This window comes from Carassius auratus, chromosome 49 (assembly GCF_003368295.1).
Source record: "Carassius auratus strain Wakin chromosome 49, ASM336829v1, whole genome shotgun sequence".
Taxonomy (NCBI): Eukaryota; Metazoa; Chordata; class Actinopteri; order Cypriniformes; family Cyprinidae; genus Carassius; species Carassius auratus.
The window spans coordinates 16372180-16397330 of record NC_039291.1 but is presented as its reverse complement, the minus strand read 5'-3'; the positions used below and the strand labels follow the sequence as shown (position 1 = coordinate 16397330).

The 25151-nt window shown below is 36.6% G+C and overlaps 1 protein-coding gene across 1 annotated transcript in view; it reads right to left on the bottom strand.

Moving 5' to 3' along the window:
- Positions 1-781: 781 nt before the first annotated feature.
- The window catches only part of LOC113066358 (V-set and transmembrane domain-containing protein 2A-like), a 42190-nt gene continuing 17820 nt past the window's right edge, over positions 782-25151 (bottom strand). Inside the window, exons 3-5 of the mRNA XM_026238277.1 lie at positions 7118-7168; positions 6295-6634; positions 782-1890 (exon numbers count right to left, since the gene is read on the bottom strand). Of these exons, the coding sequence (XP_026094062.1) occupies positions 1814-1890; positions 6295-6634; positions 7118-7168 (468 nt within the window). The 3' untranslated portion in view covers positions 782-1813. The remainder of the gene's footprint in view (positions 1891-6294; positions 6635-7117; positions 7169-25151) is intronic.

The following is a 25151-nucleotide window of genomic DNA, read 5'->3' as shown; positions in this document are numbered from 1 at the left end:
CATTCCTTGAAGAACGCTCTGTTCTTGTTGATAACACAGTTTCGGTTAAATGTCACTGTCTTATTTTCAACCACTATCATTGCTTTTAAAATACAATGATAAGGGCATCATGGGGGAATATGTCATTTTGATGCTTTTTAAAAACTATATCTTGGTATTAATCTCAAAATGTTCAATCTGACCCTGATTAACCACAATAAGATCCGTCAGTTACTTCTTCATCTAGTTTGCAGTAGAGGATATTTTAGTGTTAAAGGGCCCTATTCTAATGATCTAAATGCAAAGTGTAAAGTGCACAGCACAGTTGGACTCAAGGTGTGTCTATTTTAATGACAGAAAAAATGATGGCGCTGGATGGAAAAATGCTAACAGCGCCAGACTGAAACTAGCAAACACAATTGTGCTTCGTCTTGCTTCGCATTGCGCCGGCTGTGTGATAGGGCCCATAGTGTGTTTAATCACTTGTGATGTAAGTTAACCTTTTGAATTAAGTGCTTTTTGCATTAGAATAAGCTAAATTATTTTAAAACACTTCTTAAAGGTATCCTGCAGTGCCAATTTGATATAGGGAAAATGTTAACCTCTTTCATAATTCAAACTGCTTGAAATCTGCACTCAAAATAAAATGAAAAATTCAATATATATTGTATTTTAGTCAGAAAGACATTCCATTTTCAATTGACAAAAAAGACAAATTAAATAATAATAATAATAATAATAATAATAATAATAATAATAATAATAATAATAAAGACAGAAAACCAATTCACAACAACTATAGATTTTTTTCAGCTTTAGTGGAAATCCATGATGCAGCATGATCTTGAAGATGGTAAACACAGTGCGGAAACGACAGCCGCTTCAAGAGGTGAAAAGCAATCATCTTCAGCACTTAAACGTGGGTGAAATGTACTTGAGATGTTTAGGAGGACACAATCACAGCATTCAGTGGTGCTGAAGGTCATGTAACTCGTGAAGGTTGAAAGCTCAGGACATTTCTTTCAATCGATTCGTCTGCCCCTCCAAACCCTCAAAAATAAATAAATAAAGGAAATAAGAGCCAAACAATATCTTTTCAACTACACTGAAATGATGCTCTGAAATGACATGATTGTGTGAGAGATTTGATTTCTGCCATTGATGGCTATGCTCAAATGCTACATGCTAGCTTTATGTGCCTCTCACATGATGTGAGGAACACAGAGTTACCAACAGGATGGAGGAGTCAACGAACATACAGCACATGTAATATGCCAAAAACAATGCAAACCACTGCAGTTTACCACATAGTCAAGCTGAGCTCAGTTAGCGATCCAGACACAATATGTACTAAGCAGTGGTGCTGTTATTTTCACTTCAAGGCTGCTTTTGCATATGAATATACGACAAGTGAATGGCTGTACAGAGTGGAGGGAATTTGTAAGCAGATACTCTATAATTACTGTATATCTGTTCATATATTCATATGTTACACAAATATAGACTCTTCTGAACTTCAGAGCATGTATTAAATCCACAGCTGGAGATAAAAGGTCAACAAAAAACAACCAAAATATATGGGGTGCAAAACCCCGTCTGTGCATGTTTGTTCTGTCCGGAGTTTTATTTGTAGTGTGAAGCACGTGTCCATTATGGCAGTTTCCTTCTCCTAGGCTTTAGAAACGAAGGTGCTTCTGGTGATGATTGTTAGACTACATTGGGTGGAGTATTGAGGGACAACAGTGCTTTCCGCTCCGTCCAAATAGCAGGCGATTTTCTCTTGGCTCTGAAATAAGAGTGATTCTGGGAAAAAAAAAGAGTCATTGTCTTGAAACTATAGCCACGCACCCCTCATGAGGCCGGACGTGAGAAGCAGAATAGCGAGTCCATTACTCATGGATATCCTCATACCTGTGGAGAGAGATGAGAGGATATTGAACAGAAAGGCAAAACAGAAGCACTTCACTTCAAATATAATGAAACACACCGGTCTAGCCTTGATTATACAAGACTGAGCTAATAGCATAAGAATACTTCAAACCCACAGGCTTTTGCTGCTCATTTATTGTACGACCCTTTAAGGAAGTACTTCAAAAAAGAAAAATAAATGCAGATTTTACAGCAAATATATTGTAAAAACAGGCACGATTACAAGCTGTTCCACAAAATAAGTAAAATATGGAAATTATCATAACTAATTGCTGACTTTCCATCTAACTGTTGTTATGTACACTTTGTATTTGCATCTAGGAAATCCAGAGGTGTCAAGTAATGAAGTACAAATACTTTGTTACCTTACTTAAGTAGAAATTTGGGGTATCTATAATTTACTTGAGTCGGCTACAGCCTGGAGCCCTGCGCTTAGACTAACACGGAAGTGACTGAATGCAGCTGCGGCTGCCGAATATACTCGGGAGTCGGTAACTTACTATCGGTACTAAAGAGACGCTGGTATCATCACATTTTTACATTTTCAGCACCAACTTGGTAGTGAAGTGCCAGTACTTGTGGCATCCCTAGTCGCCGTTTTACTGTTTTACTGATCTATAATATAGAAGCGGCTTCACTGTCTTTTGGCAGTTTAGAACGCGATGAGCGAATCAGTCATATATAGATCAGTGCTGCTAACGCGTTTTCATTACTTCTTCGCTGCTCTAAACACTGTTGGGAACGTTACTTTAAAAAAGAAATTAGTTATAGTTACTCACTACTTGTTCCAAAAAGTAACTGAGTTAGTAACTGAATCACTCTATAATAAAAGTAACTCGTTACCAGGGAAAGTAACTATTTGCATTACTGCAAAAAAGAAGTTGCTATATGTGAAAGAATGTTTTTTTTTTTTTTTTTTTTTTTTTGCAGTTTTCACAAGTCAGTTAAAATGAGTAGAACAGACAGGTGTTCGTACATAACTTTCGATATTTATTGCACGTCAACAGACAGCAAGAGTTTTATTCTGCACTTCAAGTACTATCTTTGTAAGAGAAGTGTTTTTGGACACTAGCTTTGTAGATGCGTGTGTCACACATTACATGCACGTTCTTGCCTTTGACCACAATGAATTTGAAGTAGTGCATATCTCCACCTTGAAAATGCCAACTTTTCATCGGATTGCTCCTGAATCGGCATCTCGGCTGCGAATCTCTGTTTAGCTGTTGCGTGCATGCACGTGCGCGCGTGTGTGTTTGGCGCCGCTGGCGTCATAATCGCTTATCTCGTTATCTCTCACTCGCTGTGTGAGCCAGGGGTGCATTCAGATAAATCAATGCATAGTAACGCATCACATTTTACGTCCAGTAATGTTAACGGCGTTGTAACGACGGGAAAAGTAATTAGTTAGATTACCCCGTTACTGAAAAATAACGTTGTTACCTAACGCCCTTCTTTTAAACGGCGTTATTCCAAACACTGGCTCTAAACAGGGGTTGCTTGTGGCAACACAGCACAACTTCCTGTGTTTGCAATGCATTCTGAGCAGCAAAGAAGAACCGTGCAGCGGTTACGCAAAGCTAGCGGTCATAAGTAGGTCTTGTTTTAGAAAATGGTATTGGATCGGTATATGGGTTCATGTACTCGCTGATGTCGATGCCAGAATTTGTTGTGGTATATTTTTCCGATACTAGTATTGGAATCGGAACAACTCTTATATAAACTAAAATAAAATGAAATAAAGTAAGCATTAATTTTGAAAATAAATAAATAAATACAAACACACATAAATAAATCATCTGGTTGCCAATGTTATGGTTCTCATTTTTGATTAGTGTAACTTAATGTTCTTAAATAATGTAGGTTTTTCCTGTGGTTTAAGTGATAGAGCATTGCGTTAGCAGCGCGAGGTTGTGGGTTCGATTCCCAGTTAACACGTTAGGTAAAAATTGTTAGCCTGAATGGACTTTAAGTCGCTTTGGATAAAAGCGTCTGCTAAATGCTTTAATAATAATTATTATTATTATTATTAAAATATCATAGTACTAAAGCAACAAGGATGTTCATGCACATGGTATACATCTTATGTGCAATATTACTAATACTATTACTTTTTTAACATAAAATGCAATCAGAACTACTCTAAATTGCCCAGGTACTGTACCACAAAATAGTCCTGTTATTAGTCTGTGTAAATAAAGAAGATGCTATCTGCCTATTCACAGAGGCCTTGTGCTAAAACCTCCCCATATAAATCAAGCTGAAAACTGCCATTACACCATGAAAAGGGGTTAATGTTGAGCCTCCTGCAGCCAAATATGCCTTTCTAAAGGCTTTTCAGAGTATTTTTAAAACAACCTATATGTGACAACAGCTGTGTTACAGAGAAACACAAGTACAGCTCTGCGCTGGATGCCAGTTTAGAAACAGATAAAACATCAATTTAATTAAAATCTTATTTATTTATTTATTTTGTGGTGCAGGTTTGTATAGGAACACTTTGATAAATGATGGATGTCTTACACTTTTTCCACAAAGTCAGTGTCTGGGTCCTATTGTTAGCAGGTTTGATCATGTTCCATGTTCTCACTCAGTACTCTAAATACGCCTGAATTTTTTTAAAAACCGCATTTCAAGTTGTTTTTCCTCCGATTTTTTTGTCCTTTGAACAATGAAATTAGGTGCGATACAAGGCCTGAAGACTTCAAAGCAAATGCGATCTAATTCCGCTCTGAACTTATTGCACACCTGCCTCGAATACAGAAGAGAACAGGAGAAGCTCAAGGATGTATACTGGTCATAAAACCCTAAAACAAGGCAACAAAGAGGAAATGGGAAATTAAATATTCAGTAAATCATGGTGACATTTATAGGATTTTTCCGTCAGCCAGAGCGCAGCGATGGGAGGGGGTTCGGTGTCCGGGGAGCTTCGCTGGAGCTCTAAATCAGAGAGGAGAGGAGGATCCTCCCATGACCCTCTGCTCCTCTCTGCCAGATCTCATTTGGCCCGAGGTGATCAAGCCGAACGGGAACCTTCCTGAAACAAGCAATCACATCGGCCCCAAGCTTTCCGCCCTTCTTTTGCTTGCAGTAATTAATCATTCTTGCAGGCCCTTTTAACTCTGGGCCGAAATGCACTGTCGATTATGCGTCACATCTATAGGTTCATTACCAGTCGCATCTGATTAGCTGTAAGGAAGAGTATGAGTCATGCCAGCATGTCAGGAGCTGTAATTACAGCTCGCTGATGCTGTAGTAGTGACGGATCTCTAAGGCTAAAAGAGCGTAGAGTATTCGTGGTTTCCAGCATCTTTTACTTCTATTTTTTTTTTTTTTTTTGGGATTGTATGATCTTTGCTGGTTTTGGATATTCTAGAATGTACAAATTGGTTCCTATTCAAATCAAAAGTTGAGAACTGAATTGAATTGGCCACGGTGTGCAGGATGTTGAATTAGAATGACAGAACTGGATATTCAGCAAGGTTACTCAATCTCATCAGTCTAGCATGATTTGGGACACAACGATGCAGAATGTGTTAACTATAACCTGATTTTAAATATGTAAACCTAATACCTGATTTTAGTGCAGACTAATAATACTTGAAATGCAAATATTCAAGATCTGGTGCAGATATTTTCCAAAGTTATTAAACACACCCACACTTTATTCAGATTTTATATAACAGAGGCAATGTTTCCTTTCAAAAGACAAATTAATTTGCTATTTTGAGGTCAGTAGAGTACCTACAGACTATTAAATTATAATGATTCCATGCTCCATGCAAATGAAACATTTTACATATGTACAAATATGCTTTTTATATTTAAATTTGCAATATTATGTTGCAACTAATTAAAAGAGCCATAATAACTGGTTGGTCCCTCACGGTAAAACTCTCAAAGACATTTTTATTTAGCAATGAAAATGTAGAAGCATAATTGCAATAAAAGTACGTACAGTAATGTGAAACTTTACAAAGTGGCTGCAAACTGAGTTTGAGTTTGAATTCAAATACATAAACGCTGAAGTAATTAAATGTAGCTTATTACACTTACAGTGATTAGCCATAAATATCTTGCTCAGATATGAATTATTATGTACATATTTTAAATGCAAATTAAAATACTAATAAAATTCGCTCATTAGAAGGATGATGTTTATTTTATTTATTTTCCAGTAGTGCATGATATTTAATACAGTGGAAAGTTAGAAAATTCCCTCAACACTGCAATGTCTATCATTCTATGGTATCACAGACGATTAATAATGAAATCTTGCGGATACACATGAGCCCATTTCTAATGACAATCCGCAAACATGTTGAAACACAATGAAAATATGATAGGGACAGAAATTGATCCCTGAAGCGTGCGTAAAGCATCTCATACCTGACCCTGTGCTGTGCTCCACTGTTTTGGAGTGTGACGTCTGCAAAGTAGAAGTGGACTGGGACTTCTGGTCTGAACTCAAGCCGTTGCTGTCCTGGCCGAGAGCTGAGCTGCTCTTGCGAGGTTTCTTATCGGTCAGGTGCAGCGGAGAGCTCTTCTTAATGGCCCTGTTGCGTGGGCGGATGGTGGCGTTGACTTTCAGGTAGGCTTGAGCTTTGTACTCCTTCAGTTCTCCATAGTTGGCATCTGTGACGCGACATTCGTATAGACCCTCATCATTCTTGCTCACCCGAGAGATCTGCAGATTGTGGGAGATGTCATTGCCTTGGACCTTGGCTGTCTGTGAAGAGAATGGAAGACAGATTCTTACATGTACTTGCTGCTCTAGACCAACCGATAACATCTTTATTTGCCAGCGTCTTTGCTTTCGAGGCCTTTCATAACAGCAGAGGTGCCATCAAGTTATTTTAACCCTATAAAGCCTAACTGTATCATATCTAATGTGCAAAAGCCTCTAAAAGATCAATATTTGCTTGTTGCTTGCAATCTCTCCTACATGGAGATCGTGTTGTCTGATTGATAGTATAGAGATTTATATGCAGTCAAAGCTCTTTTATTGTAATTTTACAATATTGTATCTTCACGTGTCTTTCTGCTGTCACCTCTGATTTTATATCAAGTAAACTGCATTAACTAGCTTTAATAAATAAATTATTCTCCCAACAATCAAATACATGACATAATTTACTGTACCGTTGCAAATATGGTTTCTGGAGTGTGAAGTAGTGCATTCTGAATATATAGCCATAGGTCATGTACTCACACTTATTTTAGTCCCTTCTTCATCAGGATCTGGATCTGGAATCAGCTCCATCTGCTCATGAACAACAATAACAGGAGAGTTTAGGGGTTCTCATGTTGTAAATCAAATCTACACTTTTTACACTGTGTATGAAAATGCTGTGATGATTAGTGTTTTCACAGTAAACTGAAATTTGAAGGAAAAAAAAAAAAAACAGCATGGAAGCCTTTTGAGTTTCTGTGACAACAGTTTTCCAAACACATCTCATTGTGAATCTTGTGAAATGCTGTGATCGTCTGACCATTGTTGAAAAATTGTTGAAGATTATACAACTGTGGAAATACATCATATCTGGTGCCTGCTGTGTTCATAAATACATTAAACTCACAACACATTCAGAGATATTTGGTGCATTTACTGTAAACCAAGACATTTAAAGTGACATACTTTGCTCTGAAACTCACTATGCAGAGACTACACACACACACACACACACACACTTTTCATTCAAACACACACAGTGTTGCTCTCTCTACCTTTCTTTGGTCATCAGCAGTAAGTTAACTCAAGGCTGGAATACACAACACTGATTTTGCCCAGATTTAAGCAACAATTTACAGTCTTGACAAGTCAGAGGTAGTTGCAGATTTGAGAAATCACTGAAAATATTTAACAGAAAAACTTGCACTGTATGATGGGCACAGATTTCCGTTTTTTAGCTTTAGACAATAAATCCAGTCAGTCAGAGCAACAAACATGATTGATATTTTGAGCCGATTTTAGAACCTGAAGAGGCATTTATGTGTTTAATGAATCTCAGAAGTGACACAAATGCATTTACACACAAATCACAGCTTTATACAATACTTTGACTCTAAGGGTTGAGGTGGGTCTGAGCAGAGGTATGTATTCTGACTTTAAGCAGCAATGCATCTTCATAATGAATTCTGAGCAGAAATAGAGCAGGTGTAGTATATGATCTTCAGATTTTCATAAGGCAAGTGTGTGATGCCTTATGTTTTTTTAATTATTTGAGGTTTTGAGAGTTAAGTTGTACGTTCCATCCTTCACTGTTGAAAACACGAAAGTGAGAAAGAGCAGATGGTTCTGGTGCATCAATGTTACGGACAAACAGAACTGAATGGTTTCAAATATTATGACCGGTAATCAAAATTAACACGAATATATGTGTGTGTGTGTGTGTGTGTGTGTGTGTGTGTGTGTGTGATGCCTTAAATTACACACACATGTTAAATTTGCTTTCTGGTACCAAATCATTTGACAATGAGTCAGACTAACTGAAATAAGCCTGGCTTATTTGGTAAACGTGTTTTATGAAACTGGCCTCGAGGAATTAGAAGTGATCATATTTTTTTTTTTAAATTGCATTTTGCTGGATCTAACTAATGACCTAACTAACCTGTTTGCATGTGCACACACAGCAAATTACATAACACAATGTGAATTATTACATTTCTGCATTCCGTCTGAGCATTTATTATATTTTATTTTATTTTATTTTATTATGTTAGTCCAGCATGCCAGACAGACATCTGTGGCTCTTTACCACGTCTCATTCTGCATTTATAAAACTTCATACTAAAAATAGTTTAATTAATGACTCTTATTTTTGCATCAAGTGGGTGGTTTTTAATTAATCAGCCAATTATCCTGCTTGTTAGAATGCAAAAGGTCAAATAATTGAGCATCAAAATGGCGAGCTGACTATCGGTTATCATTATCGGTTTAGACATTCCATTTTTATGGATCTCTAATTACACGGAGAGAAAAAAATAAATCATTCAAGCTTGTGTTGCCGTGAACTTGAATTGTTGTTCTGTTACAAATCATGGCATAAGAAACTCTGAATGTTTGAGAAGAGCATTTAATTGTTTGTTTAGGGACGACATGTAGACAGAGAGAGGTGATCCGTCGCCAGAGCTAACCGAACAATGATTCATTAGAAGCAGCGCAGGAACAGATGGCACTGCAGGCACCGTTTTCTGCTCTTTAAGGAGTTTTAAATATTCAAAAAGCAGCACATCAAAAAACAATCAACACAAAATTCATCAGGCTAAAGAGAAATGACGCTTCCGCCTGACAACATGCTGCTGAATGATGAACTTCATCTGTTCGAGGTCTGAGGCAATTGGTTTTAGATTAAGCAATAAGGAACACATTAGATTCCTGGTAAACGTGTTTATCCTTAATGCCAATAATGTCATGTTTGTTTGCGGCTCTCTGGAAGTATTATATGTTCAGGATTCATCCCAGCTTACCTTTGGAGAGAAAGTGAATACCCCTGATGAGCTGATTCCGACACGGTTTGAACCTAGATTTAAAGCCACCTATGCTCTGTGCATTGGTTTTAAGTAGGTATCACTTATTTAGGAGAGAAAAAGTGCCAAATGGCATTTTAAAGAAGTAGAAGTTGCTGACAGGGTTGAGCATAAGTGCAGAGGCTCCTCATGCTGCCACATGATATCAACGACACTGCGTTGAATGCTGCAACTTTCACTGCAGTTTTGCTGAAGGGTGAACAAGGACAGAGAAACACTTTCTGGAACTGACTGACGGATTGGACAGCAAAAGATACAAACTGTAGAAGTTCATGATGAGATTCACTGTAACCCTTATGAAAAAGTATTAAATGTAAAACTTCCACTTGTAAAAATATCACTTGCAGATAATATTACTGAAGGTCACTTAAGTGTAACTAAAGCAAAACTAACTCTAAACTAAAGCAAAAGTAGAAAAAAAAAGTACTGTTTTGGAAAGTTATTAAAATATACCTGTTTTTACAACAGATCAGGGTTACATATGAAACCATTTAACATATCTGTTACTTTATATATATATATATATATATATATATATATATATATATATATATATATATATATATATATATATATATTTATATTTATATTTATATATATTTATATATACTTTACTTTATATATATATATATATATATATATATATATATATATATATATATATATATATATATATTACTAGTGTTCCAGTAACAATATGAAGAATAGGTACTGTTTTTAGATATGTATTTAATGTATTGCCCCAATGGCATTTTGTTTTAAGCGTAAATTAAACTAAATTTAAGTTTATGCTTAAACAAATACCATTTTGATTCAACAGTATTCTCTTTTATAATGCATTTTTTATTCTCAGTATATAAACTTGTTACAGTATATTATCCAAACTTCCTTCTGAAATAAATGCATCTAGTTTTAAGACCATTTAGATAGTTTTACTGGAAAACAAAAAATACAGTTGTTTTCCAGAAGGGTTTTAATTAATCAAACTAAATGCAGGCATCCTCAATAGTATCAAGTTAGTGAAAGCAAGCTTTTAGGGCAGTAGAAGGACTCATGCATCCGGATAACTCACTCAGAGCTGACTGTTGGTTAATACAGGCCGTTGATCTCCATTACACTGAGATCTCGTATCTCCACTATAACATTCTTGCCATTGACCGGGACCTCCTGTAGCCTCCCATTAAAATCAAATACAATTAAACTAAATGTGCTCTAATGAATTTCCAATCTCACTAGTGGTTCTAGGTGTTCAGCTTTGACTTCTAAGTAGTAGCTTGCACTGCAAAGAGCGACTCTTTATTTTATGAACCCACTGATATTCTAATCCTGCTTCATATTATAAGGTATTATTAAAGCATTTAATGGAGCACCCTTTCCATTGCTGTCTGTCATCTTCCACTGATGCAGTTTCTGATGAATATGATACAGGACGACTGACTGGATGGTGGAGTCTATTAGGATGCAGGTAAATGACCCTAAAATTCAAGATATGAGTAAAAAATCATTATATTTATATTTATATCATATGATACAGTTTAGTGATATCTCACCAGCAATATAAATGTGATACTGATAGCTCTGTAAACAAGTTATTTTTGTGTTGATGTTTTATTTTTTATACTATTTTCTTTAAACAAAAATAGTTCCAATCAAATCCATACAGTTTTTTTTTTATTTATTTTTTAATTTTTTTTATCGAGTGCGTGAATGAGTCATTCATGAAGACAGTGGGTATGTTCCAATACCCAGTTTTTTTGTACTTGACCACTTGTCTACTCACATTACATATTTCCCGTGTTTGGCCCACATGTTGAAAACCACAAGTGTGTGTAAAACTTTTCATTACCTTATGCAACACACTTATATTGTTGTAAAAATGCAAGTGTTCACAGAGCTTAATGATGGTGTTCACTACTTTGCATTTTAAACTAAACATCTAAATGTCTTTTCAGTAGTCCCTATGTCACGATCACATACTGAAGTGCTCATGATCTCCACCAGAGGGCACATCTTCGCTGACTTTTACTATTCACCCAGAACTCAATTTCCCACAATCCTTTGCCAAGACTTTTCAGCACTCATCACCAGTCCACAGATGCATCACATTAGAAAGACTATAAAGGATTCACCCACAAACACATCACTGTTGATTGTTAGTCTGTAGTGAAACTGTGTTCTCCTGTTTACCTTGTTCCCTGTTACTTGCCTTGCCTTGCCTTGTTTTTGAGCCTGGACTGTTTCCTTCTTATTGATTGCTTGCTGCCTGCCCTGACCATTGCCTGCATATCGGATTACTCTTTTGTCTGTTCCCTGAGATTGTACTGTTCTGCCTGTCTGACTACACTTCTAATAAAACCTTGCATATGGATCTTCTACTCTGTCATTATGGCTCCCATGTTACACCCAATGACATGCCACAATTTAATAATTGTGCTGTTTATAATTATGTGATTCGGAAAAAAAAAATGGGGCAAATGTACACTACCCATACTCTTTAAAGCACACACAAAAAAAAAAAAAAAACGCTTTGTTTTACTAACAAATTATATGTAATATATAATTATTCTTTTTATTTAACTTACACTGTAAAGGTTACAGTGAACTTGCGTGTGTAACGGGTTGACAGAGACATGAGGCGAGCTGATCCATGAGCAAGGCTTTAATGAATGACATGGTCAAAACAGGTAAGAATCAAACAATGGCAAACAGAGATATAGAAGGTGAGACTGAAAAGTAATCCATAAAAAGCATGGGTCAAACGATAGCAAACATAATCCAGAGGATGAGGCAAACATGTAAACTAACAGGCGATAATCCAGGCAAGGGTTGAACAGAGTCTAAATGGTAAGATGAGAGGATATCGTGAATACACAGGCAAGAATCAAAAAACACAAGTAAACAGGAAAAACAGGGCAGGAAACGAAACAACATGGGCTAAACAATAATCAGCAGTGAATGGTGTGAGACTGAGTTATATACTGACAGGGTTACAATGCGGGAGAATCGAATCAAATGTTATAGAAATTAATCAGATGGGCAAAGGAACAAGGAAACACAGAAACAATAGGGAACGAGAACATTTCAAAATAAGAGTCCACATAACCAAGGCAGTAGAACATAGACTGGGATCCTGACAGCGTGGGATCTTGACAAAAATATCTCACAATTTATTTCCAAAGCATGATGCATGATTTGAGATATAGCTTTAGTGTGCATTAATGGCACTGCACTTTGGCATTTAAAACCCTGGGACCAGTTTGTGCACTTACTTCCTGTTGCATTCACATGCTCTCAAGTGGCCAAGACCACAAGTGTGGGTATTTGGACAAGCCCTGTCAATCGCTTTGTTTCTAAATAAATCAGCCTTTGAATGAATTTCTATGAAAACTTTCTCTCTTCTAGTCTATGAAAACATATACTAAATAGGTATTAATAAAACACCATAATCTGAATCTGCAGCTGAAAAAGCAGGAATTTAAGAAAAACATAATAATAATAATAATAATAATAATAATAATAATAATAATAAACAGCTTTTTAAATTATTTAATTGCTGATTTGAAAATAAAAGTATTTTTTCAGCTCTTTCATTAAAAGAAAATGTAAACAAGTATTTTTTTTTTAAATATTATAATTATATATATTTTTTTTTCTTGCTGTCACATCGGCTATCCTGTTAATGCATGACATTAACAAAGTATTACAAGTTCACAAGTTTAATAATGTGAAAAAAAAACAAAAAAAACTTTTATTTGGCTTAATTTTCATGTGTGGAAATGCTCCACTGCCTGCCGCACTAATACCTCTGCTAGTTTTGACGCGTCATTTGTGATTCTTACGCTCTTCATTATAGCACACTGTCGTTCTTCACGCCCGCTGGAATTGACTTCTTGTAAAATGTGCCCCTGCAATTATTTTGCATAATGCACGAGGCTCTGAGGTCCCCGACACTGAATTAATGTCAGGGAAGAAGGATAGCATCATCTATATTAAGATATACACATATCTCACTTGAATGGCCACAGCTGTCAAGCATATTTCACTGCAGAGATAGAGATGAAGCCCTCAAATCTCTGCGGCTGAACCTTGAGGATATCATTATTATGAATCTTTATCTCCCTCTTAATGAGGATATTGAACAGTATGTTTTTGTTCTCAGGGCAAACAATATGATTAGATACAAATTTCCGAAACTCGCTCTATCACTCTCTCTCTCTCTCTCACAAACACACACACACACACACACACCATATCCATTCAGCACTCGGTTTCATCAACTTAAAGCTGGCCGGACTTCGACAAGTTTATATTATATTGCCCTAGTATGCTGTTTGTATGTGGCATAAAGCAGTGATGCATTATAATGGCCTTGCTTTACGGCCATCCGAGCGGATGAAATATGGCTGAGGCAGCACATGGAGTGTATGGAACATGTTCAACTCTTCGCTTAATGACGTCTGGGCTCTGTGCAATGAAATAAATGTGTGTGCATCTGCAGATTTCCAAACACTACAGCAGATAATGCACAGGAACACAGGGGGCTTGGCTTCTGAGACCGCGCTGGTAGTGATTAATCCAGTTACTGTATTTCACACACTTAGACAGTTTTTCCAATAAAAGCATCCAGATGTACATGTGACGACAGTCATTAGAGGTCTTTATTGATTTCACTGAGGTTTTGAGAGCATTCAATTAATGTTGCCAATATTTTCATGATGTTTTCATGTCTTTGGAAAAGGCCTGGTAATGTAATGCAAAGCAATTTAAAATTTAATAAATGAAAAAAATGTCCAAAATGCACTGCAATGAAGGCTAGTTTAATTTAATAATAATAATATTTTATAATATATATATATATATATATATATATATATATATATATATATATATATATATATATATATATATATAGTGCAGATGTGATACTCATCTTATACAACAGTTCATTAAGAAGTTAATATTGTGTTATTTTAGACACAATGTTTTGCACAATATTTTTGTGGAAATCATCATACATTTTATTTTTCAGGATTTACAGATGAATAGAAAGTTCAAAAGAAAAGATTTTCTTTGAAATATAAATATTTGTTTTTTTATTATTATTCCTTTATTTAACCAGGGGAAATCATATTGAGACGATAGTCTCTTTTTAAAATAATCCCTGGCCAAGAAAGGCAGCACTTAAAAATGTAAAAAAAATAACTCATCTACAACAAACAACATAACAAAGACAAAAGTCAGACACAACAACAAACAAAATATAACACAATAACAAAATAACCAAGACATCCTAGTACACGGATTATAAAGATCAAAACAGATTTCTTTTGATAAAAGAATCAAAACAGAACAGCAGCCTGTTGTTTGACATTATAAATAAAAATGTACTGTCACTTTTGATCAAATTAATATATCTTTGCTCAGTATTCATAAAAAAGTTTTAAAAAGAATATAATGAAAAATAATAAAATATTAAAATAAAATGTCATTAAAATAAAATAATAATAAAATTAAAGAAAATAATACATTAAAATCTTTCCAAGAGCTGCACAGTAGCCATTCAGTCACCAGCACGTTTTATCAGAACACTGCAAAGCGATCTAGAGATAGTATTTTCATCTGCTCAGTAGAAGAGTTCATTAGTGTAGCAACGCATCCATAACTGTACATACAAGAGACATCATTTACTTCTAGCATCTGCTGAACACACTGAACCCGTTTTGAACCGGTTTTCCACTGGTACACAATCAATTTTGTGTGAGTACCAACTCTACACCACTTTACTGTTTCAATTGGCTCTCTGCATTGACAAATTGTTGAAACATGTCAAATGTGGTATAGCAACATACTTGTTATGCTGAGAAAGCTTGTTAATGCCCAGAGGGATGAGATCATTTACTGTTGGGCACAGACACACTGTTGTGTGAGTCATGAATTATTCAGGCCTAATGTGAAGAGGCGAGAGGCCTGTGAAACAACATGTGAATATATGTATATGAAGGAAATTATTGTATATGACAACTGCTCTATGTGTGACTCCAGACAGATGTTGTGGATGATTGATTTGGCTCTTGTAATGTAGTTAACAAGTGTTTATTCCATTTGTTGACAAACCTTGAGTAAACAATGCATCAGGCTATTGTTAAAGCAGTTTGTGTGGTAAATGCATTGGTTTGTTTTTAATTAATATTTGTGTTATTATTGCCCCTTAAGAAAACAAACACAATCCCATGGCAATCTGGAACTTTTACATTTTGGTGATTTAGTTGGTAGTTTTTATTTCAGATCATTTCATTTCATTCACGTTTGTGTACATTCTGCTTATTTTACTTTACTTAAAGAAATATATATACTTTAAATCATACTAATATGAAATTGGCTCCTCATAAGATTGTAAAAAATAAAAAATATAAAAAAAATCTGTAGAAACATGCATAATATAATGACCGAAAAATTACCAGTGTTCCATCAACCATCAAACAAAACACAATGCAAATTCATAAATATTAACAAGGAACGTTGTTGTTTGTTTCTTTTTGAAAATTTTCCAAAAAAATGGAAATTGAATTTCAAGAGAACCTTGACTGTGTCCTCTAGGGGGCGCTATGGGGAACACCTCGTCATGACCCGTGTCTGAAGCATACATTAAAAAAACACCAAATATAAACAGGCTGACTGTTCTGTTTGAAGCGTGCATCTGAAATGCTTCTAACTGACTGACTGATCTGCTAAGAGACCTGGATAGAGGCGAGGGTCTTTCTTCTGATCAAGTAGCCGAGCTGCACCGCACCACGGATCTCTCTACTTGCTATCAAGCAGGCCGCCACCACGCTCCGACTCGCGCTCTTCCCCCACTTGCGAGCAGGGGTAAGAGGAATTGTGGGTCACGAGGAGGTAAGCAGAACCCATGCGGTTCAGTGCCTCTGCGATGCTTAGGAACCTTTAGGTACACCCGCTAAGCTCTGTGTACTTTCTGAAAACCACATGGTGGTTAGTGTGCACGTGAACAATTTGTGCACTTTCTAATATCCACGTGAGTGGTAAGTGTGCACGCAAGACTCTTGAACATCTTGACTTCTGAAACCCTGTATGGTAAGGGTTACGCTCTCCACCTCGTTCCCTTTCTTGAGATGATTAGACCTTTGTTCCTTGGGCTCCATTCAGCCAGTGTGTATTTGTTTATACACCTCAAGCATCGCTTCCATCAACATGAGGGGCTATTTGACCGATTCTCGAGGTAGTTTAGCAGCGCTCCCCTTTTCCAAGAAGGGCACTACTCTGAATTCAGAGTTCTCCTCTCATATGAGACTGAGTTCTCTGTTTTTTTCACCAGACCACTCCATTATTATTCCCACAGATTGAGCTGATGACTCTCAATCATACTGTTTTGAGATGCACCATTCCATCTATGAGCTGCCCTGTCAGAGTGCCACAAAAGCCCCCCCTTTATTTGACAATCCATGCTATGGTAAGTGTGCACCTGAAATCTTTGCGCACTTTCTGAAATCCACACTGTGGTAAGTTTGCATGCTAGTATTCTGCATTCTTTCTAAAATCCTATATGGTGAGGGCTTCACGCTGATGCTTTGTGCCCTTTCTTAAATTGGTAAAAACCCAGTTTATCTTAGGCGCCACTCCACCTATGTATCCTCAGATACCTGCCTAAACAGGGTGTTGCTACTAGGGATCTGTTGAGACAGCTCCTTCAGCAAGCTTATGCAAAAGCAAGTGTGGCAGGCAAGACTTGGGACCAATCCCAATTCTACCCCTAACGCCGCCTTCACACTGGCAGTTGAAATCCGCTCCGTAATACGAAATACTCGCCCAGTGGATGCGTACTACACCGCTGAAAAGCTTCGGAAGCGAGTAGAACAAAAATGGCGGAGAGATTAGAACGATGGATATTGTCTGTATCTGAAATGTGCATGGTATATAGGGCTGCAACAACCCTGCACTCGAGCGAGAGAGACCGAGTGTGTCCGAGAGCGGGGGGCACAATATTTAATTATTCATTTTAATTGCATTAACTGCCCTTATAATGTAAGAAAATCATGAAAAAAAAAAAAATGACATGACAACTTATCGTTATAAAATCATTATTTATTTTATTAAAAGTTATGAATTCAGGTTTGTTATCAGTACCATATCAAAGACAACTTCCGCTGGAATTGTCGGATAGGAACCGTCCGTAGCCTTTCGCAAGAGTTCAATTTTTTTAACGTACCCGGATGACCAATGGACACGATTTTATTTCGCACTGCACTCGTTCGGACCCGGTTCGTAGCCGTTCGCATGCAGTCTGCGAATCTCCATAGGAAATGAATGACTTTCGGTAGTTTCGTAGCCGTATCGGAGATGATTTCAACTGCCAGTGTGAAGGCGGCGTTACCCCTTCCCCTACCCCTACCCCTCTGTTTTGCACATTCAGGGGTAGGGGTGTCTCTTTGGAACACAGTTTAAGATATTTTAGATTTAGTCCGAGAGCTTTCTATCCCTCCATTGAAAATATAAGTATGGTATACTGTCCATGTCAAGAAAGGTAATGAAAACATAATCAAAGTAGTCTATGTGACATCAGAGGGTCAGTTAGAATTTGTTGAGGCATCGAAAATACATTTTGATCCAAAAATTGCAAAAATTACAACTTTATTCATCATTGTCTTCTCTTCCGGGTCTGTTGTAAGTGCGACGGCTGTGACTGTTGAAGTATGACGCTCCTGATGTGTTATCTTTGTTATTCGGCGCACCAGAAAACACATCAGCAGCGTCGTGAACGCACTCATAGGCCTGTTGTGAGTCTGAAAAAAAAGTCTGAATTGAGAGATATACAGTAAACTTATAATTGTGAGGGGACAAAAGTCTGATTGTGAAAGAGAAAGTAGTTTATTTTCTATTCCATGGTGGAAATGTGCTTCCATAGACACCAGCAGATCAACAGTTACAGAAAGAGTTCATAAATACATTCAATAGATAGTTTAAGGTTTGGAGGGTCCGCGGGGTCTAAAAGCAGTTTCTTCGCCCCTCTCTCTGTACTTTAATATTCCAAGGGATGGGTATATGTTGCATTATTAAAAGGCCTGTTTTCCTCTGCATTCAGCACATACACTCACTGCTGGTATTATTTGCTATAGGGAAATATAATATGATCTGCTGGTGTTCTAATGGACGGAAAACTATTGCAGTAGGTGAATGACAGAATAAGTAGATTTAGTGCTGCTCCTCAGCATGGACGCGTCACAGATATAGTCTGCTATTCACCATGTTCAGGCTGATTCAGGCTTTCAGTGAAAATGAATGCAAAGAAATTGTCCAGTGGTTGTGAGGATGCGCTATGATGCTTTCAAATATGTGTTAGCTGAGAATTTCAAATAAGGATATGCAGTCAAGTTGTTTGGGGGAAAAACTGACATTTTAGATATATTCCTCACTTATGAAAAAAACACATGAAGCATTAGAATGGGTGTCTGATGCTTTATGTATTTTTGCATTTCCACACCGCCACAGAGAAAGATGGGAATATTGTCACTCAAGCCTTTTGAACCATAAACGGCTTAAATGAGAAGTATACAGCTTTATAGTGGTTCATCAACACCAAATGTGTCAATTAAATCTTCCAGTCAACATTTCCAAGAACTTACTGTCATCAGTACCAGTTCGCTCTCTCCATAAACATGGTGTACCAAACAAAACCAAAGCAAAATGTATATATATATATATATATATATATATATATATATATATATATATATATATATATATATATATATAAATTATGTTTAAAGTGATCATAATGCAATAAATGCCATGTGCTATCATTCAGCAGTATTCAGTATGAGATTTTACTTTGATTCATATGTTAAGCCTATTTTAAATAGATTGTAGATAAAGGTTTTAACAGTCAGATTCAGCCGTTTATTTATGACCCAGAATCAGATCCAGAAGCTGAAATTTAACAAGAGCAGCATCAGCAACGACTTCTCTATGTGGTATGTATTGAAACTGTTTATATTTGCTTAGCGGTTTTGGAAAATGCCACTTTATGTCGTCTTTTTTTTTTTTTTTTTTTTTTTTTTTTTTTAAGCTGTACATGTGGAAAGTGCAGTTTGATGACAACATCGCATGTTGTTTACTTGATGTGCTTACACGCCGATAGCTAAGTTAATAACACAGAGATATTTGAAGCAGTTTTACTCACCGCCTGTGGTTCCAACACACGATCATGACCCTTTTTCATTGGGATTGCATCATCCTTAAGAAATAAACGATGTGCAAATCCGTCGTCAAACTGGGCCTTGTTTGTAAAACAAGCATCTTCGAAATGCAGGGAACAAACACAAACACTTGCACAACTCCGTTGATGCTCTGTAAAAATAAACTCCATCCACTGGTCCCTTAATGCTGTTTCTCTTTTGGTAATCTGTGCAGGGTTGTCTTGCCCTGGCAACCAAAAACACACTTCTTTTGTGACATTTGGCGACGCTCTCGCTCTGATCAGTGAAGTCTGTTGTGCTCTCAGTGCTCTGCTATACGGGAGCGCGCTCTTCCAGCAGAAGTGCCTCAGGACCCATATAAGGAAATTCTGCTCCATCTAACGTCACACAGAGCCATACTCGAAAAAACTTTCCCAAACTTGTGACAAACCGGAAGGAGTATTTTTGGAACAGAAATACTCCTTCAAACGTACAACTTAATTTTTGAAACTTTGTCATGCATGGGAATCCGACTCTTTAACAGTGTAAAAAACTCAGCATGCATGAAATAGCATTTCACCCCCCCCCCCCCCCCTTTAAGGAGGTCAGTGGTAACCAAAACAGTTTGGTGTTAGTAAAAGAAAAAAAAATGTCATACAGGTTTGGATTTAGGAGTATTTAATGATATAATTTTAATTTTGGGGTGAACTATCACTCATTTATTAACATTGAGAGATGTATTTATTATTATAATTGTTTAAATGAAATGATGCAAATGATAAATAAGAAATTAAAACTATAAATGTCTCAATGTATACATAATTAATTAATTCATTCATTCATTCATTCATTCAGATGGCTGATTCAAATTAAGTAAATTGAATTGTTGGGTCACCCTATTCATTCAAAACGCAGATTCATTCAGATATTGTGTTCAAGCCTTCGAATATTGCATCTCATAATTGGTGACTACAGTTGTATCCAATCAAATGTGCATTCTTATTCTTTAGCTTGGGTTAAACTGATTAATTTTACTTGGTTGGCATAGCTTCACTAATTATGTTTCTATTTGTTTCTCTGTTTTGTCACAGGATTTATATCCCGTGGTAACTAGGATTTACACAAGCTCCAGTCTGGATCCAGAACACCTGAGAAGAGATGATGCTGACCCTCAGAGGACCCCAGATGATGCTAACCCTGAATCAACAAACAGAACTAACAAATAATGCTAAAAGTGTGACTGCATCATATAATAATTGCTGTTAACAGTGTTTATTGTCTGGTTGACTACATCTTGTTTAAATATTTGCCATATGCACATAAACTGACAGTCACCACAGATAAGCTACTACTAAATATTGTAGAAACTTAATTTCGTTGCTTTGCAATGATTTGTATCGTAAAAAGAGTTACAGATAAACTTGAATTGAATTAAATCGATTTGTTGCTCAGAGACACGCCACAGTTCTGCTATGTCTTTAATTGGTAATATTAGAGTGAACTCATACAGGACCATTTTTGCCCCAATATCTTGAATTTTAGGGGCATATAACTGCGTTCTATATACTCCATCACACAGCGAGTTGTTGCCCTGCATCATGTTTGTCAATATTCAACTGTAATGAAATTTAAAATGACCTGCATAAATTGTTACATGTTCATTTTTCGTAACAAATTAAGTTGAAGGGTGAAATCGGCTGCCCTTTATATAATGTTATAACTGTGGGTTATTGGCCCTGTAAGAATTTGCACTCATAGTGTGAGATGATCTTCCGTACAGGATCTGGTGTCCGTCAGGATGATCTGAATCTGCTGCTGCTTCACTCTCTCTCTCTCTCTCTCTCAGCTCTACCGGGGTGTTTCAATTCATTTGAACTCAAATACTGAAGTTCATGATTTTCAACAGTTTTCTTCAGGAAGCATTTTCCTAGAACTTATTCCATGCTTAAGAAATAAAAAAGAAAGAAAGAAAGCTTTTCATAAATATAGGTACATTAATATAATATGAGCACATTGGTCATGCTTTATTTCTGCACTCCTTGATTTTAAACTCCCACAGCACCTTGTTGAGATCTCAGCATCATTTGCTTTTTTTTTTTTTTTTTTTTTTTATCATAGCAGTGTTTTAACCCAGCCCGAGGTCATTTAGTATCTGCAGATGTGGTTAGCAGTGCTGACAGCTGTGTTATTGATGGTTTAAGCTTTTAACCAGATGTCCCTTTTCCCCCCGAGAATGACAGACTGAAAGCCATTCTTTCACTAATAAAAAAATGGCGCTGATTCCTGCATCCCTAAGCACGACTGACTTTGTTCCTCCACTTTCAACTTCCTCTGTCTTCTCCAGTTGAGCTGATAAAGATCCACCTCACTTTGAGATGAGCGTAACTTCACACTCTGAAAGGTTTACCTGGGCCAGTGAAACAACAGGCAGGCGTTTGCTGCCAAAAATGAGATTTCCACAAGAAAACAAGCAGGATGTGTCATGTCAGCACCGTCTCATAAGGAAACGTCACTCTCGCGACTTTTATCCTGTGCTACCAAACCCTCAGTCTCGCTCTGAATACAGTGCAAGTGACATTATTTCACATTCAGCTCATTCGGAGGATTCCATTTTCTACTTTAAATTGCCAAAGCTTCATCAAGCTTCATATATATATATATATATATATATATATATATATATATATATATATATATATATATATATATATATATATATATATATTCAGTGTTTTCATTATTTTTAGTTAAACTAAACAAAAATAAGAAATATTTATATTAAGTATTTTCTTCAGATTTTATTTTAATTTCATTTCAGGTATTTTATTTTAAGTAATATTTTTATTTTTTAAGAATTAGTTTTAGTTGACTATAATATTATATAAAGCTGATTCATACTTGCTATGCCAATATATTTATACAATAAATAAATAAATAAAAATAGACTTGTGATGTAACTTTTCATAGAGACAATTGATCTTGAGCTGGTTTGTAATTTTTGTTTGGGATATAGTATAATTATTATAAAGTTGGGCACTTTTATATTCCAGGTTGTTTTTAAACTGATTTCTGTGTTTTACTTATTTTATTGTTTTACCCTTCACCCAGACCCAGACTTTCAATCTGAAACTATAAATATTCCTTATAAAAATAATACTTAGAATGGTATAAATACAACAGTGTAATCTCATTATGAAGTTAGTGCACAGTTACCAAGGAGACGACACTGAAGTTCTTGAGACTGAGATATGATATGAGGAAAACAACCTTAACTCTTCGTGGCATAGATTCAACAAGGTGTTGGAAACATTCCTCAGAGATTTGGCTACATCAGATTTGTCGGCTGCACATCATGATGTGAATTTTCCGGTAATACCACATCCCAAAGCTGCTCTATTGGATTGAGATCTGGTGACTGTGGAGGCCATTTGAGTAAAGTGAACTCATTGTCATGTTCAAGAAACTGAGATTATATGAGCTTTTTGCGAAGTAGCCATCAGAAGATGGTACCCTTTAGTCAAGAGACAAGTAGGCAGGCGAATAGGTTGAACACAAACATCAGTCCAATCAGGCAGTAAATACAATGGATCAGTCCAAGAGGCAAGAACGTGAAAACAGGCAGAATCATACACAAACAGGCAGTCAGAATAATCACTAGGAAAACACTTGGTAAGGCAGGTAAACTGCCAATACTTTGCAAAGTAAGAACACGCTGACTCTTGTGTAAGTGATTGTAGAAGCAGAGGGAGCGGTGAACAGTCAGTACTCAGGTGAAGGCTCCCTCTGCTGGCGTGGCCTTACAGAATCCCCCTCCCACTCGACGCGGACTTCCCCGTGGTCTTGGCACTGGTCAATCAGTCTGACTCGATGCAGGTGTGGAAATACAGGTAGACACACGCATCCTAGACTCTTTTTTGTTCTTAATTGTTGCAATCCTTGTTTTAGTTTTTAGTTTTTTATTTATTTTTTTATGAATGCAGACTCATTATCTGAACTTATTTCTGATGGTATTCCAAATCTAGGAATCACTTCTCTTGTTAGAAATTAATTACTGTTCCTGCTCCTAGATCTGCTGATGGTACTGCTTCCACCCACCTGCTAAATCGCTCAATGATATCGATCATGTATCTTTTGCCTTGTACTAGCTTTATCATATCCACATAATCCATTACTTAATGATTGAAGGGCCCTTTGGGAACTGTAATATGGCCTATTGGTGTCACTATCCCTTTCCTCACATTATATTTGACACAAAATTCACGTCTACAGAAATTAACTGCCCTATTTGTTTTTTTTTTTTTTTTTTTTTTTTTTGCCCTAGTTGTTTTCTCTTCACTACTGAATATCCTGTGTGATTTCCTTCATGGTCTTTAAAGCTAGAACCATCTATGAAGCAGGCAGTTTCATGTATTTCCTGTTCATAGCTGATAGGAGCAGCACCCGGTCTGTCTTCTGCCGCTGTAGCTCATCTGTTTCAGGGTTCGGTGTGTTCTGTGTTCAGAAATGGTATTCTGCATACCTTGGTTGTAACAAATGGTTATTTCAATTTATTTATTATTTCAATTATTTGAGTTACTGTTTCCTTTCTATCATCTCTAACCAGTCTGCCCATTCTCCTCAGACCTCTGATATCAACAAGGCATTTTCGTCCACACAACTGTTGCTTACTAAATGTTTTCTCTTTTTCAGACCACTCTCTGTAAACCCTAGAGATGGTTGTGTGTGAAAATCCCAGTAAATCATAAATTTTTGAAATACTCAGACCAGCCTGTCTGGCACCAACAACCATTACATGTTCAAAGTCGCTTAAATCCCCTTTCTTCCCCATTCTGATGCTCAGTCTGAATTTCATTAAGTCGTCTTTACCACATCTAGATGCCTAAATGCATTAAATTGCTACCATGTGATTGGCTGATTAGCAATTTGTGTTACCAAGCAATTGAACAGGTGTACCTAATAAAGTGGCCGGTGAGTATATATATATATATATATATATATATATATATATATATATATATATATATATATATATATATATGTATATATATATACACACACACACAGTTTTTAATACAAAAAAAGTGAACCTTCAAATAATTATGTTCAGTTATGCACTCAATACTTGTTCAGGAATCCTTTTGCAGAAATGACTGCTTCAATGCGGCGTGTCATGAAGGCAATCAGCCTGTCACACTGCTGAGGTGTTCTGGAGGCCCAGGATGCTTCAATAGCGGCCTTAAGCTCATCCAGAGTGTTGGGTCTTGCGTCTCTCAACTTTCTCTTCACATTATCCCACAAATTCTCTATGGGGTTCAGTATGGGGTTCAGGTCAGGAGAGTTGGCAGACCAATTGAGCACAGTAATACCATGGTCAGTAAACCATTTACCAGTGGCTTTGGCACTGTGACCAGGTGCCAGGTCATGCTGAAAAACAAAATCTTCATCTCCATAAAGCTTTTCAGCAGATGGAAGCATGAAGTGCTCCAAAATGTCCTGATAGCTAGCTGCATTGACCCTGCCCTTGAT